General features: G+C 48.2%; 1 protein-coding gene across 1 annotated transcript in view; it reads right to left on the bottom strand.

Annotated features, from left to right (window-relative positions):
* Window positions 1–356: 356 nt before the first annotated feature.
* HK1 (hexokinase 1) overlaps window positions 357–14144 on the bottom strand; it is a 35856-nt gene continuing 22068 nt past the window's right edge. The window contains exons 9-18 of the mRNA XM_058841145.1: window positions 13500–13733; window positions 11607–11911; window positions 10929–11077; window positions 10709–10828; window positions 9787–9882; window positions 8976–9075; window positions 6936–7119; window positions 5017–5172; window positions 4156–4389; window positions 357–3469 (exon numbers count right to left, since the gene is read on the bottom strand). Of these exons, the coding sequence (XP_058697128.1) occupies window positions 3325–3469; window positions 4156–4389; window positions 5017–5172; window positions 6936–7119; window positions 8976–9075; window positions 9787–9882; window positions 10709–10828; window positions 10929–11077; window positions 11607–11911; window positions 13500–13733 (1723 nt within the window). The 3' untranslated portion in view covers window positions 357–3324. The remainder of the gene's footprint in view (window positions 3470–4155; window positions 4390–5016; window positions 5173–6935; window positions 7120–8975; window positions 9076–9786; window positions 9883–10708; window positions 10829–10928; window positions 11078–11606; window positions 11912–13499; window positions 13734–14144) is intronic.

The following is a 14144-nucleotide window of genomic DNA, read 5'->3' as shown; positions in this document are numbered from 1 at the left end:
GAGCAGAAAGCAGAGGATGATGTCTTCACCAACAGGAATTCCCCATGCCCTGGTGGACTCACAGCACAGATCCTGAGGTTTCATCCCATAGACACAGCAATAGTTAGGGCTGCCCAAGGCAGGCTACATGATTCCTGTGATACATGAGGAACACCAAGTACATGCAATTCTTCATATAAATATAGACAGTATTAAATACCACACAGCAGTAAAGACATCCAGGTCAGCAGTAAATCCCTCCCCTGCATGTTTACTTGTGCTTTAAGTAGCAAAGCAGTCCCTGCAGTCAGCGAAGAAAAACACTTGAAGAATCTCATTTTTATGGCAAAGGAACGAACAAAAAGCACGGAACGGGGTTCAGAAGTTCAGAAACACTTTATTTTGCCTTCTGCTATTTTCTTAAGAAAACAAAACAAAACAAGGTCTGCTTGTTTTAAAACCCATTCAAAAGGCTTCTGAGAGAACCCCAGAGAAGTAAGGAGCAGATGACATTACAACAGTGGTATGCAAATGGTCTTTTCCCCAGGAAATAAAAGATTTTTGTGTTCATATTGCAGTAATTACAGCTTAACAGTTAAGAGGACTGTGATCTTATTCACCAAGCCTAAAAGCTTTAAGAAAGACATCTCAGTCATTGCTTGGGTAACATTGGAGACATTTCTTCAGACAGTTATAGCTTGTGATTGACTTGGAACAGTTTCCTAGGGGTAAGAAGTAGTCTGGAAATGAAAATCCCACCATGTCTCCCTTTGGAAAAGAACTGCCGTGTCTTATCGTGTACATCAACTACGGTCCACGGTAGGAAAAGTTAGAAACGCAAACTCACTCCCTATTTGTTATGAGCTGAATCCAATAAACAAAACGACCTATGCCAGCACCTCCAAAATTCACAGTCACCCTGAGACCAAGTTTAACTTCCACTTCTCGTTCACCCTCTATCCTGCACTGAGCCTGGCCCTCAGAGCTCCAAGCCCAGGTCCCCAGGCACGGCTCACACCACCCCTACAGCACTGCCGGCGGCAGGCACAAGATTTGCAAACCTTCAAGCAATTCAAATGCAACGTGTCCCCTGTGCCCAAAAAGTTTCTCACCTTCTTCTGTCTCCTGTTTGGGGTCATAGCTGCACATCAAGGCTGTCAGAGACTATTCAAGCTGCAACATAAAATGGGTTATTGGAGAAGCACAGCTTTAGTGTAGGCAAAAGGGGCTTTCATCTACCACAACTCCAACACAGGCTGTGCCAAGCTGGTGGTGCAGGAGCACCAGGCTCTGCAGACCCTAGGCACACAGGACATGTGGTATCCATCACAAGCCTAAAGCAACCTCGGCCTCGGTGCAGCCCCCGAGGCTCTCCTGCAGCACAGATCCCCCTGCACAAGCCAGGGCACGGCGTGCACCCCGACAAAACACACGGCCCCTAAGATTTGGGCGCCGTCAGCGCTGTGCCTCTGCTGAACTACGTTAGGAAACACGAGGCACGGGGACCTGTGTGAATCTGACCCCGAATGCCCGGGAATAAAAACACACACACACAAAACACAGGCACCACTGGGATTAGGTTGCAGCTCTCCCTGCACAATAGCTCTTCCCAAAGCACTAAGCCAACAGCCAACAGCACCTCTTCCAGAAAGAACCACTAAACACCAGTTAACGCACATCAAAAAAGTTTAATATTTTCACAAGTATCACGTAACACTAGTACCGGAGCTACTAGTGTGCAAAGTAAAAAGACCCTCTACCTTTGCAAAACCAGTTAGGCATGCAATTTTTCAGGTAGACACACACTTAAAGCTGCAATGACTGTTTGTGACTTACAGGTTACTTTACAACATTCACTCACAGTGCACCATAATGCATATTGAAATGTTATCGATAGGTAGGGCAATCCAAATCTTAGGGAGTGGAACGAGAACAGAGAAGAGTAGCCTGCAAATTCCCATCTACTTTCTGCAGGAAAAGGCAGCAGGGAAAACCATGCGGACATCTCAAATTCATTTTTGGTAGAAGAGTGGGAATTAAGGACTGCTGTGTGGTCTCCCTCTTTGCAGAAAGTGGTGTGACTTACAAATGTTACTCGACATGTACCTTCCTAACTGCTTCTCAAGTTAAGTGATGCAACTGGGATGCAAATATAATAATGGCATCGACTGGACAGAGGACAGGGTACACCACGTGTAAATGATCTGCTGTTGCTTTCGTCCTTGGAATAAGCTGCACCCAATTTTGGCTTTGGGGGTTGTTTACACACCCGGGTCCTCAAAGGCAAGGTTCAAAACGCAACCCTCCTCTTCCTTTCTGCGCACTAGCTCTGGCCGAGTGTTTGTGTTCTGAGTGACTGCTGAACAGCACTAAAGATTAAAGCTCTGTGTGGAAGCAAATACCCATTTAAGGCGAGAGACGGAAGTAGGCGCATCCAGGGGACGCGGTTGAGCCGCGGGTTTGGTGGAAGGGCAACTGCAGTGCCCTGACCCAGACTAACAAGAAGAGAGAGGAACTACTTTCTGTAAGAACCCTTAGACAGAAGAATACAGCACAGCCGTGTGGGGACCACAGATCTACCGATTTCGCAGGTCTGGAGATTTGGATTACCCCAGTCACCAGCCGCTTGGCTTTACTCTTTAGGGATTTCTCGCCAAAACGTGACAGATTTCGCCCAGTAACACAACACTACTCACAGAAGCGATGGGGAGTACCAGAACCAGATCTGTGGGACAAGGGTGTTTACTTTCACCATGACAAGAGGCATCAAGGAAGCGAGTAAGTCGCGGTGTCAAGTCCCACTATAGAGTTACGTGTGTGCACAGTGCTGACACACCGGAACGTTTTCACAACCGCTTTAGACGAAACAACAGCAGGTAGATAATGCAGGAGGGAACTGTTGCTTCCCCTTCACTTAAAAGCATCAACACCCAGGTCTGGTGGTCAGCGTGCTGGCAGTGCGCTTAACAGGGATGCTGCAAAGAACACGTTTGGTACGATGCAACGGGAGCTCTCAACGCACATCACCTGGGGGCAATTTCGTCTCAGACAACATCTGATTTTTGACAACTGCAGAAATTATAGACTGGTTTTTTTCCATGACCTACAGATGGGGAAGGTACCGACAAGGTGAGTAAGAAACATGCAGATTGGGGTCCAGAAACAGGAGATATTGTTAACAGCACACATTCTATCTTGTATCCTATTTTTTTTTTTTTATGTCATTAGTTGTAATTTTTTTTTTCCCCCAATAAAGCAGTGAGTTCTGGGTTTTTACCAGTTCTGACTATGCAGTCGCTGCTTTATGAGAAACACAAGACAGAATTGAGGCCAGGATTGTGGAGTTCAGTTCTGCTCAGCCTCACGAAGCCTGCATCCCACCGCTGTGATGAGCGCTGCCCCTTTCCCGCTGCCGTCCTCCGACAGCAGGAAGGTCACGTCGCAGTTGGGTGCCAGGTCTTTGACTGTTTGGTGCATGATCCTCGAAAAGCTGTGAAAGAAAACAAGGGCAGTGGGTGAGGAAGGTCCTGCAGCAACTGTGGGGTGGAGCACTGCCACAGGCATTTGTGCTGAGTCCCCTTTCATCAGGGTAAGAAGTAGAATGCTGGAAGTCAGGTTGGATTTGAAGCCTGGGAGCAGTAGGAGTTAAAGGATAAAAGCACCTGCATCCCAGCCCTGGCTGTCTGTGTGAGGTTAACTGGGATCACTGATCCACAGCAAAGAGAAAAGATCAGACCACTTAAGTCCTCTCCATCCCACCCCTCTCCCTCCATGCACACTAGAGGTGGGCACTAGTTCTCTTCTCCTCCTGCCTCCACCTGCACTGCTCTGCAGCAGCTCCTCTGCTGGATACGGAACAGAAACATCCTCCAAAGAGGCACCAGGCATTTCAGCACTGCTCTGTCACTGCCTGTCCAGAGCCAAGAGATCCTTGCCTTGCCACACAGCTTCCAACTCACTCAGCAAGCTGTGACCCCTTCAGTTTGTCACTACCCCAAGAATCTTTCACAAGTCATTCTTGATCCTCTCATTGCCCTTCAGAAAGCCCTGAGCCCCCAGATTAAGACTTATTTTTTTTTCCTGGCTCTTATCCCAGCAAGTGAGAGAGTCCAGTTGGAAGCATCAAAAGAAAGGAAGTACACGCAACACAAACACAAACAGAAGGCAAATACTCACTGTGGGTGGAGTTTGTAGAGAGTGCCATCCACACCAACCGTTATCTCCAGGCGCTCTAACCCTCTGTTCTCCCTAATTTTATCTACAATGGCAGCCATTCCAGCACCACACAACTGAGCTGCTCGCCTCGACACCGCCCCGCAGACCGTCTTGACGATGATGCTGTCATCGCAGGTGCTGTTGAGCCCCAGCTGCTGGAGGATGGTTCGCACCTGCAGCAAGGCTAACCTGTCACTGTGGGAGGAAAACACGGCGTTACAGGTTTCCCTCAGCCAAGCCATGAACCACGCTGCAATGGGAATGTAAATTCACTCACCCCTGCACTGTTCTGCAGTGCAAGAGAGGTGTGCAAGCAGCAACAGAGGCTCCAAGGCCAGCTCCACATTGCCCCACCTTCTCTTCTCTTACCATGAGGCATTCCAGGAAAATATTTTTAATGATGACCTTGGGGTATTTTTTCCCCCCGTAAAGCCTCAGAGAAGCTTTCAAATACAGAGTCCGAGCAATAAAAGCACAAAAACACCCAGTAAGCAGTGCTCACTCAGCTAGTGTTCATTCAGTTCCACAACTGCAGCTAAACACACACAAGGGGCCCAGGAAAACGGCTTCATTTCCAAACAAGGAAATAAAATGTTAGAGTGAGGGAATCCTTGACAGCCCTTCTCAGGGTTTAGAAGTGAGCATTGCTAGAAATTCAGAGGATATTGTAAAGAATACTCCTGCATAGGCACAGATTAAAACTCAAATTCTCTCCAGAGAAGCAAGCAATGCTCTCCAGCTGTCCCTCTTGGCCAGCAGTGTCACCAGACGAACACCACTACACTATTTCACTCTAAGCAGTCTCCCCTGCAGTGCTCTTACCTCTCAATCTGAGAAAGGAACTTGGTTTCAAAGATATGTCTGGTCTTCAGCGTCTCTGAAATCTGGCCTCGGAACAGGAAACCCCGTTTGGTGAAGTCAATCAAAATATTGCGGACTATTTCCCCCAGGTACATCCCACTGATCATTTTCTCATACCTGCAAGGAAAGACAGTCCAGCTCAGAGGGAACCTGCCCATGTTTGCAAAGGCAGCATCACAGGTGTGTTATCAGCCTGTGTGTTACCCACACAGGGCTGCAGGTACCAGTGCTAAGCATCCCTCCTGGGACACTCCTTATCCTGTGCTAGACAGGTCTGCAGGTGGAAGGCATTTCTTTGCTCTAGCTTGAGGGCAAGACTGCCAAGTGGGAAACTTGGGTCCTGTGTGCATGGCTGGGGACTGAAAGGGGTTCAAGACAGCTTGGTTCCACCCTGGAGTTTTGGGACAACTGGTTTCCTGCTGGAATTAACTGAAGTTTCCTACTTGAATTAACTTGAATTAACTGAAGGGCATAAACCAACCCTGGACCACCAGCATGCCAACTTACAGGTCAATGGTCCTGTGAGGAGGCTGGACGTGTTTTTTCCCACCCTTTATCTTGCAGAGGGTTTGTTCTGAAGCACAGGACTCCCTTAAAAACACTGCATTTGCAGTGACTGTACCTTGTGGTTTCCCTGTAATTTTGCTGCACTGAGCCACTGAGCTTTTTCTGTTTGGAGCTGTCAGCCGTGTTTTGCACTCCCTCCCTTCCAGCATCATTCTGGTTTGAATGGAGCGTTTTGGGGTCTGTGAATTGTGTCCTTACCAACAAGAACTGAACAGTTTCATTTCTTGAGAAGGGCATTCAGTGACACATCCTTTATTTCACCTCCTGAGGCTCTACAGCAGGGTTTGTGTGCCCTGGATCGAGCAGAGCCCAGCGCACCATCCTGCTGGAAGCAGGCCACGCAGTCCATTTAATACCATGAACTCTCTCAAGCTTGTACCCAGCAAGAGTCCTCCTTCCTGAGTGCCTAACTATTTCTGGAATAAATTATTCCCCTGGCAGTCTCCACTACTGCCTTTGGCTGGTTACTCCATGCCATCTCTGCTGCTGCGTCAGGCTCGCTCACGTCGGCCCCTCTGGGTCTGTTTCAGCCTCAGCTTCTAAACAGCTTCCCAAAGGACTTGCCAACTTGTCTGTATTCCTCAGGTTTTTGTGGGCAGATTTACTCTAGTCACAAACTCTTTTTAAAAGCTCCTGGCATCAAAGCACTGCTGCAAAGAAATGATGAAAAGCTAGTCCTAGCAAGCAACAGTCTCAGCCCAGTTTCATCAGTGCTGGGTACACACCTCCTTGTCAACTTTTTCTTGCAGGGGACAGGGAAGCACTTGCCCAAAGAAAAGCTGAGCCCCAAAAAGGGGACCAAACTCTGGGAGCAAGGAAGGCAGGCCCTTTAACATGACCTACCCATCCAGAAAATTGTCTGAAATAAGAGCTGTCTGCAACTGCTAGAGAGCTCCTGACTGCTTTACAGTGAGTAGCTCCAAGCTTTAACCACACCAGCTGGTGTAAGCTCAGGATTTCCATAGGCACAGCCCTCCACAGAGAGAGTTCAGCTGAAAGAGATTAACCTGAGACCCAGAGAAAAAGAATGGCTAGCCATCTTATCCCCCTCAGTTCAGCATAGGATGACAAAAAGGGTCTCTCCATAATTTCAAGACTTTTGAAGCCCTCACCAAAAGCCCTGCTGTGGAGTCCCATGGCAGCAAATAAGTCACAAAAAAGCAGTGTCCAGGAAAAGCACAGAAAGGGGAGATCCCACAGGATAGCAGGACTGGAGTCATTTTCCACTCTTAACTGAGAAATCCATCTCTCTTTTAAAAGCACTTAAGGCAGCCTGACATCATATGCATAGCACACCATTTCTCCTGCAGTACCTTTGCTTTCCAGCATTCAGTGAGAAGTCATCCACTGCCTTGTCATATGTTGTCCTGATGTCATCCAGGCACCCGTTGTCCCCGAACGCTCCCCACTCCGTGTTCACACACATCCGCCCTTGCTCACCATCCACCATCTCTATGTTTTTCATCTCCTCCATGTAGCAGGCATTGCTGCCCGTTCCTGAGAGAAACAGACACCCAAGTTACTCCTTGGTTGGAACAAAACAACACTAAAGCCAGCACCACAGCCCTGACAAACCTTCTGAGCGATACTGAATGTGATTTTTTCTGAAAGAAGTAGTTCAATCATTTGAAACATCATCCAAAAACCCCCAAACCCTGACTCTTCAACAGTCCTAAACAGAAGGAGAACATTACTCCTGTGGAGCATTGCTCAGGGTGGCTCAGAGAAGAGAAAGCTCACCCAGGCCAGCTGGGCTGAGGCTCCCACGCTGCAAGGAGCAAGAGCAGGGCAGCACTTTCAGCACACAAAACCTTACGTGCTTCTGACCCCAAAACTCCAGGAAGCAGACAACATGGACCCACAGAATTCAGGGGAAAATGTGCTGAACTGAAAACCTCAGGAAGTCTTTAGGCAGCAGGTGTTTTACCAGCTGATTGCTTGGGGAGGGTTTCTGATTTTAATTGCTTATGTTCTCCAGCAGGAAGGTTACTTCCATGTTGAGATGAGTCTATATCTGCTATTTCTCAAAGAGGATCCTAAGGAGTGTGGCAAAGTGCTCCATGTACACAGAGGTCTTTAGGGAGTAAAGCTTTATTAGCAAAGAGAGGCAGCTTTAGCTGCTACCAGGGCAAAAGTTCTCTTGAAGTTACTTAAACTCTCATTCAATCCTGCATCCCAGATTATGCACCAGTTGCTACAGCAGGTCTGCTTTCCTTTGCCATTTCTTTAAGGAATCCTATCAATACAGTCTGAGCTAAAATAGATCCTCCCCCAGTACTCCCCTGCAGCAGGAGAGCTGAGCCACAGCACAGGGTTTGGCAAGGGGAACGTCTGGGTTTGCAGGCTGAGAGCCAGGTTTGCAGGACCAAACCAGATCAAATCCAACCTCCCTCAGGTGCCATCAGCCAGGCAATCCAGGCAGGGCAGAGGGAGCTGTCAGAGCCCTGGGGCTTTCATTCCTGTTATCCCAGAGGTAGCCAGGCCACCTCTGACACCCTGCTCTGCACACTGACACACCAGCTGCACAGCAGATCTGGAAGGGCTGCAGTGGGGATGTTCTCCTCACTCCAAGGACACGCTGCCCTTCCTGTAGGCAACTCTGGCTCCTGAAAACGCCACCAACTGAGCTGTGCAGACACGGCCTCCTACCCACACTGCACTGTGCTGACTCATCCTGGACATTTTCCAACTGTCTGGAGGAGAAATTGGTGGCGTTTTCTTTTCCCACAAGCCACCTCGCAACTGAGAGTGCTCCTAAAGCTCACAGGTGCCTCATCCCCCTCTCTCCCACGGAAAACTCATGTCCCTGGAGAGCTCTGGGAATTCACACTGCCCCGTGACTCAGGCTCCCCAAGTGTGGCATTTGCAAAGTTGCCTGTGGAATGACTTCAGCTGTCTCACTGCTGGGAAGGGAGCTGCGTGTCGCTGCACTCAATCTGCCAGAGCTCTCCACCACACGCCATTTGGGAATTGTGGCTGCACTTTGCAACTCTATTCTGAGAGACCTCAAGCTTGAGGAAAGCTGTGGGCCACCGGAACACCCCAGCAGGGAAGCTCTTACAGGATAAACTAATGGGAATTCCAGGAGTTGGTGAGGCTCCCTGAGCCCACATCTGCCCTCCTCCCAGGCAGCACTGTGCCTTTACCAGATAAAACAATCAGGATTTATTGTGCATCACAGCTTCTGCTTATCTCACCTGACTGTGGACAGAACTAAGCTGACTGTTGAATTTTGCTCTCTTTCATTCCTAGATATCTTAGCTTTATTTTCAGTTAACCACAGGGATGTCTCCAAGAGAGTACAGACAGATGTGTGGACATGCTGTTTAACAAAAAGCAGCTCTAACACGTACCCACAATGAGCCCAATTTCACAGTTTGGATCTTCATAAGCACAAGTCATCATTGTGCCCACTGTATCATTCACCACAGCCACCACATCCAAGTCAAATTCCTGTGGGGGAGAGAAAACAGCAGTGGGAATTCTGGGCTAGGGGCAGTCCCTCACACCAAAGGGGATGCTGTAGAAACACACTGGAGACAAACAGCTGAAATCAACAGCCTGATTTCACACATGCAAAAACAGGAACCTAATCTACCAGCAGGCAGCTAAGGTGTATGCTCTGCCTATGACAGACCATCCTCAGAATGAAGTATATCCCTGGCTGGTCTCCTCGGCTTAGGAATGTTTAAGGACCTATCATTTTATACAGGCACATGGTACAAACATTCAGTATCACAGCAACTGTGCAGCAATTCCAGTAGAAAAGGTTTTAAGACTTCCTTTGGACTGGCTGATAAAAACTGTGCAAAATTAACACCCTTCTCAGGCTACTTTTCTTCCCTTCCGAGAAAGTTTTGGCTAAACTGGTTGAAGCTTTTCCAAGATCAAGAAGAGAAGGAGAAAACTGAGGTACATTCCTACAGTCACCATTTTGAAAATTCCTTCTTTCTCCATGCATGTGGAAACTGCCACAGAGTTTTAAAGAAGCCTTGAAATTTCTGGAAAATTTGGAAGCCTCTGGGGAAAAACAATCTTCTGTGCAAGACAGGAGGCACAGCCTGTGTCTACAAGGCACACAAATCCTGTGAGAGGGACCCAGCCTGACCCACAAGGTCTGTCAAGTCTGGAGAGGAGTAGAATGAGGAAAAAAAGAAAAATCACCTCTCTTCTTTTAATTCCTTCTCTAAGTAAATATACCACATCTTCTCCCTCACAGTCTGTAGCTTTGAAGCCTTTTGTCCAATTGAGAAGGATACCCTATAAAGCAAGAAAATAGGTTATCAAGTTGCTAGGACTGAGATGTTATTCTGTGCACTCAACATTTCAAATACTTTAGTGTGATGTTTTACAGAAGAGTCTCTGTGAAAATATCTCCTCAGTATGTTGAATTTGCATCTAAAACAATTAATTGTGATCGGGCTCTACATTTCCAGAGCAATGCAACAAACTTTTTTTAAAAAAAAAACTGTGACAGGAACAACAAACTCAAAAACCCCAAAAAGTGTTATAGAAAATACGCCTTTCTTAAAAGAAACCCCAGCTAAATACACAGGAAACTATTAACAGCAGTAGAGGTTGGTGTAAGTACGTGGCAGTGAAGAAGTTAAACACACAAGTGTAAAGAACACAAGTCCATTTGTCAGGGCTGTGCTGCAGGCCACACTGTCACCCTCAGGGTGACACAGCCCAGAGACTGGTGCAACCACTCCATCCAGTGAGACAAGATCAGCTGGGAATAGGCACTGGCAGCAGGGATGGACTTTTGCTTACTGCTTGCAAAACCAGAGAAGTGTCACAGACCAGCAGGTTTACACAGTTGGAAAAAACACAATGCCTTAAAAAAGGGACATGACCACCATGGAAAATTTAAATGCTCTTATCTGTCACAGCCACGGGCTGAGCAGCATTTACATTACTACACTTAAAGGAACTATTTATAGGAGCAGCTGTACTGGTCAGGGTCAGTGCATGAACCTTCCCCTCGTACGACCTTCCTGTACCTGTCACGTGGATGACACGAAGACAGAGAAACCAGACCTGGCATATGCACAGAAGCAGATTCAAAAGATACTAAGGAACTTACAGCATCCAGGCTGGTCTGCTTGCAAGGGAAGGAAAAGGTGAAGCCAAGAGGAAGACGAGCGCCTTTTATCCCCATATAATCCAGGAAGTCAGAGATGCAGGTAACGATGTGATCAAACAGCTTTGAAGAGAAAAGTCATCATGTTTGAAGTTGTACGTGTTATGTGCTCTTAAGGAGTTATTTAAAAAGCAGCAGTGCAGCCAAACAGAAACACAAATACCTCTTCTCCTGTTCCCTGCATCACCTCTATGGGAATGGCATAGATCTTGTTGTGCATCTCAACTGTTCTCCTTTTACCGCTGCGGATTTTCACCAGCAAAACTCTAAAGTTTGTTCCTCCAAGGTCAAGTGCCAGAAAGTCTCCATTCTCTGCAAAAGAATATGTGTGTTTATTAGAAGAACCATAAGTAAAATCTGAAGAAATGCTTCTCTCCAAGTATTTTGATGGAAAATCTCCTAAGAACTCACTTGGGAAGATCATCATCAAAGGAGGATTTTAGATGCTGCTCTGATTATTTTGTTTTACTTTAAACCAACAAGGGAAAAAGGGAAAACACACAACTGTTCCCTGAGAGAAAGCCGGCATTTGGCCAGCCACCCTGAAATGCAAAGTACCCGAGTAACGTCAACAGGCTTCGTGTGGGTTTGGATTTACAATCCCAGTTGTGGTTTTATGATCCCAGCTGTGATTTTCTCCCCCCAAGCTGTGACTTTGCTCATGCCCTGAGGCAAGGACACAGGACCAGGCTGCCAGCAACCAACACAGGCCAGCAGGGCCAGTGCTGAGATCTCCTCCTCTGCATAGCTCAGGCTCCTCTTTGGTCACACCAGATCTGCTCAGCCTCACCAAACCCTGCACTGGGAGCCTGTTTTGGGCCGCAGTAAGGGCACGCTCTACCTGTCCCATCCGGCGTGCTGCGGACAAAGGTGGGCAGCATTTTCACTTTGGCCGTCTCGTGAGTCTTCTTCTTCAGCCCCGCTTCCATCTCTGCCCTCATCCTCTTCTTCACCTGCAGCAGCTGCTCGTGGGTGAGCTTGAACTCGGCCAGGGTCTCGTCGATGAGGCGGTGCTGCTCCGACAGCCGGTACGCCACGGCCGTCACCATGGCCGCCCCCTTCCCGCTGCCGCTCTCCGACAGCAGGAACCGCACCTCCGAGTCGGGCACCAGGCGCCGCGTGGTTTTGTGCAAGCGCCGGGCGTACCTGTGGGGAGGGGAGGCTGAGAGCCTGGCCTCTGCACTGCCCATGCCCCAAAATCTGCATCCCCCCCAAAAATCTGCACTGCATCACCCCTCCAAAAATCTGCGCTGCATCGCCCCTAAAATCTGTGCTGCATCAACCCCAAAATCTGCACTGCATCACCCCCCAAATTCTGTGCTGAATCACCCCCAAAATCTGTGCTGAATCACCCCCCCCAAAATCTGCACTGCATCCCCCTTCAAAATATGCACTATATCCCCCCAAAATGTGCACTGTATCCCCCCCAAAACCTGTACTGCATCCCCACAAAATCAGCGCCGCATCAACCCCCCAAAATCTGCACTCATTGCCCCTAAAATTTGCACTGCATCCCCCCTCAAAATCTGTGCTGAATCACCCCCAAAATCTGCACCACCCCTCCCCCCAAAATCTGTGCTGAATCACCCCCAAAATCTGCACCGCCCTTCCCCCCAAAATCTGCACTGCATTGCCCCCAAATTCCGCACTGCATCCCCCCCAAAATCTGTGCTGCCATCCCCTAAAATTTGCACTGCATCACCCCCAAAATCTGCACTGCATCCCCCCAAATCTGCGCTGCTGACACCTACCCAATGCAAGGGGAGTGGGCAAACTCACCATGCTCAAACAAGCTACAGCCTCCCAAGAAGGAAAACTGCCAGAGAAGAACTGCCAGCAGTTCTTCCCCACAGCCCCCTTCCCCCTGAATTTCTAAGCAAAGCCAGCAAAAAGCAGGGGAGAGCATCTGTCTCATCCCCTGATCCTGGATGGGAGAAACTCCCTGGCTGCAATTCTGCTCTGATTCCCTCTCCTGCGGTCCTCTCCCAAACTCACTGGTTTAGATGGTGTGGGAAACAGTTAAGAAACCAAAACTGCCCATGTTTATTATCTTAACAGTCTCCAGACCTTGTCCAATCTGGAAAAGCTAGTCAGAACAGCATCCTTGGGAACTTTTTTGTTTGCTGAAATTCTATGGTTTTCTTTAACAGAGGAAAGTATCTTTTTCAACAAATAATGAGAAACTGAAAATGAAACATTAAGCACACTTCTCTTTTCAGAAGTTCCCCCAATAAACATAATTTTCTGATTTCTACATAAATCCATACAGCTGCTTCACTAAAAATGTAACTTTCAAGATGGGCAGAAACAAGACAAAGCCAGTTTTTTAAAGGCCACAGAAATCTAAGCACTATTTTTTCCCTCCATGGACATTAAACTGGAAATGGAGATGAATTAATGCAGGTCTCCTCACAGCCCAACCCATGGGCACAAAGAAGTGTTTTGTACAAAGAACCTCTCCTTCCAAGGGGTTTCTTGGTGATACCTTAAGGCATCTACTCAGACCACCAGAGTTTTCCCTGACATTGCACTATCCAGATACTCAGGGTTTTGGTTCTTTTCTTCACTTCAAAGACATCTCTCCCCCAATCCCCCCAGCTCCAGACCAAAACCCCCATGCCCATGCTTTGGGTTCATCATCTCCCAGCCTGCCCGGGTGATGTCTTGGGATGACACGTTCACCATGCTCACCCCTTTGCAAACCAGAGCCCGTGGCAGGAGCAGAGGGACTCACTGTGGGTGCATCTTGTAGAGGGAGCCATCCACCCCCACGGTGGTCCGGAGCCGGCCCACGCCCTTGTTATCCCGCAGCTGGTTGAGGATGGCGCCCAGGGTGGAGGCCACCAGGTTGGCCGAGCGGAAGGACACGATGGTGCAGACGTGCTGGACAGCGATGCAGTCCTCGGGGGACGGCTCCACCCCCAGCCGGGTCAGGATTTCTTTGGCTTTGTTCAAACCTTCTTTGCTCCTGCAAAGCAAAAAGGGGGCTTTTAGCAGGCATGGACTGGACTGCAGGACTGAGGCACATCCAAACACGGGTGTCCCTGCCTGGGGTTTGAGGAAATTAGAACTTTTTTTAAGAGATCTGGACTAGAAAGCTCTGTGAGGCTTGAAATAAAACGTGCAGCTGCACTATGGGGAGGACATGGAGGAATTAAAATGCTTTTTCATTACAATGATGCTTCTCTCTCAGCCCCACAATTCAGCACAGGCCTGAGCACACACCTAATCCCACACTCACTCCCTCACATGTCTTGATAAATTAAGCCCAGTGTGAAAAACAAAACCCTGAGCAAGGGTTGCCTAAGCAATTTCATCCTAATGGATCTCTTTTCAGGCTTTTACAACCCCACTGAATCTCTGCCTCTTGCATTGTTTC

Source organism: Poecile atricapillus, chromosome 6, assembly GCF_030490865.1.
Source record: "Poecile atricapillus isolate bPoeAtr1 chromosome 6, bPoeAtr1.hap1, whole genome shotgun sequence".
Classification (NCBI taxonomy): domain Eukaryota; kingdom Metazoa; phylum Chordata; class Aves; order Passeriformes; family Paridae; genus Poecile; species Poecile atricapillus.
Note: the sequence above shows the minus strand (reverse complement) of the source record. Positions and strands in the feature narration are given on the sequence as shown.